The sequence below is a fragment of the Pygoscelis adeliae genome, unplaced genomic scaffold (assembly GCF_000699105.1).
Source record: "Pygoscelis adeliae isolate BGI_AS28 unplaced genomic scaffold, ASM69910v1 Scaffold358, whole genome shotgun sequence".
In the NCBI taxonomy this organism is placed as follows: domain Eukaryota; kingdom Metazoa; phylum Chordata; class Aves; order Sphenisciformes; family Spheniscidae; genus Pygoscelis; species Pygoscelis adeliae.
Window position 1 is genome coordinate 4,000,762 of NW_008825429.1, and position 1,088 is coordinate 4,001,849.

General features: G+C 66.0%; 1 protein-coding gene across 1 annotated transcript in view; it reads right to left on the bottom strand.

Annotated features, from left to right (window-relative positions):
- Window positions 1-519: 519 nt before the first annotated feature.
- Window positions 520-1,088, bottom strand: part of DDX54 (DEAD (Asp-Glu-Ala-Asp) box polypeptide 54) — a 4,864-nt gene continuing 4,295 nt past the window's right edge. Inside the window, exons 13-14 of the mRNA XM_009330882.1 lie at window positions 837-941; window positions 520-743 (exon numbers count right to left, since the gene is read on the bottom strand). Of these exons, the coding sequence (XP_009329157.1) occupies window positions 520-743; window positions 837-941 (329 nt within the window). The remainder of the gene's footprint in view (window positions 744-836; window positions 942-1,088) is intronic.

Here is a 1,088-nt window from a genome sequence, read left to right on the forward strand (position 1 = left end):
GCGGGGGAGGGCCTGCCACGGCCAGCATGGAGCCACAGGACCCCCGGCACCCCCCTGGGGATGGAGGTCGCTCCCTGAAAAGTCTGGGAACCCCCAGAACGAGAGGCAACATGGATGGCAGCGGCACTGGCACGCTGGGATGGCACCGCATCGGGGCAGGGCCCAGGGCACCCGAGGGCAGAGCCCGACCCCCTGGGGTACCCTCCTGCAAGGGGCACCCCAGGCAGCATGACCTGGCTGCCGTGGAGGAAGGGGCAGCTGCTGCTCGTGTTCAGGCTGTTGGTATCTCCGAAGGCATCTCCTGTTAAAATATAACCCAGCTGTGGACCCGCAGCACCTGGTTCTTTTAGGACTGCGCATGGATGTGGCCCAAGGGGGGAGGAATTACCCCGGGCACGATGCTCGTGGCAAGGACAAAGAGGAGTCAGGATGCAAAACCAGCCGAATATGTAATGTCTCCTTCCCCGGCACCCAGCCCAGGCGTGGGGAGAAACTGCTGGGGCACAGCCCCCCCCTCCCCTACACCCTCTTCCGCAGCTTGCCCTTCTTGGCAGCCCCCACCCGGCGCCCGAAGGCCATCTGCCGCAGCTCCTGCACCCGCTGCCGGTTCCTGGCCTTCAGGCGCTTCAGCCCCCCGCTCTGCAGGAAGCGCTGCTTGGCCGCCTTCTTGCGCTGCTTCAGAATCTGCTGCTTGTTCTTCAGCTCCGAGCGCGCCCTGCCCTGGGCGGGGGGCTGCCCGGGACCTGCCGGGGGGACACAGCCAAGCTCAGCTCGGAGGGCAAAGCGAGGTGGCGGGGACACGATGCGGGGCTCCGTCGCTTGCTCCAGGTACTCACCGTGCCTGTGTCTGTGCTTCCCTCTGAACTGCTCCCTGCCTCGTCCATCTTCCTCATCCTCGTCCCGCTCGTCAACCTTGTATTTCTGCTTCCACTTTTCATAGCTGGGCCAGGGTGGGTTAAGGGAACGTGCGGTGACTCCCCATCGCTCGACCCACCGCAGTGTCTGACCAGCCTCCCTCACCACGCCACTGCCCCGGCACGGGATCGATCCCCGGCAGCAGGGCACAACGCTGCACGGCTGCCGGCGGG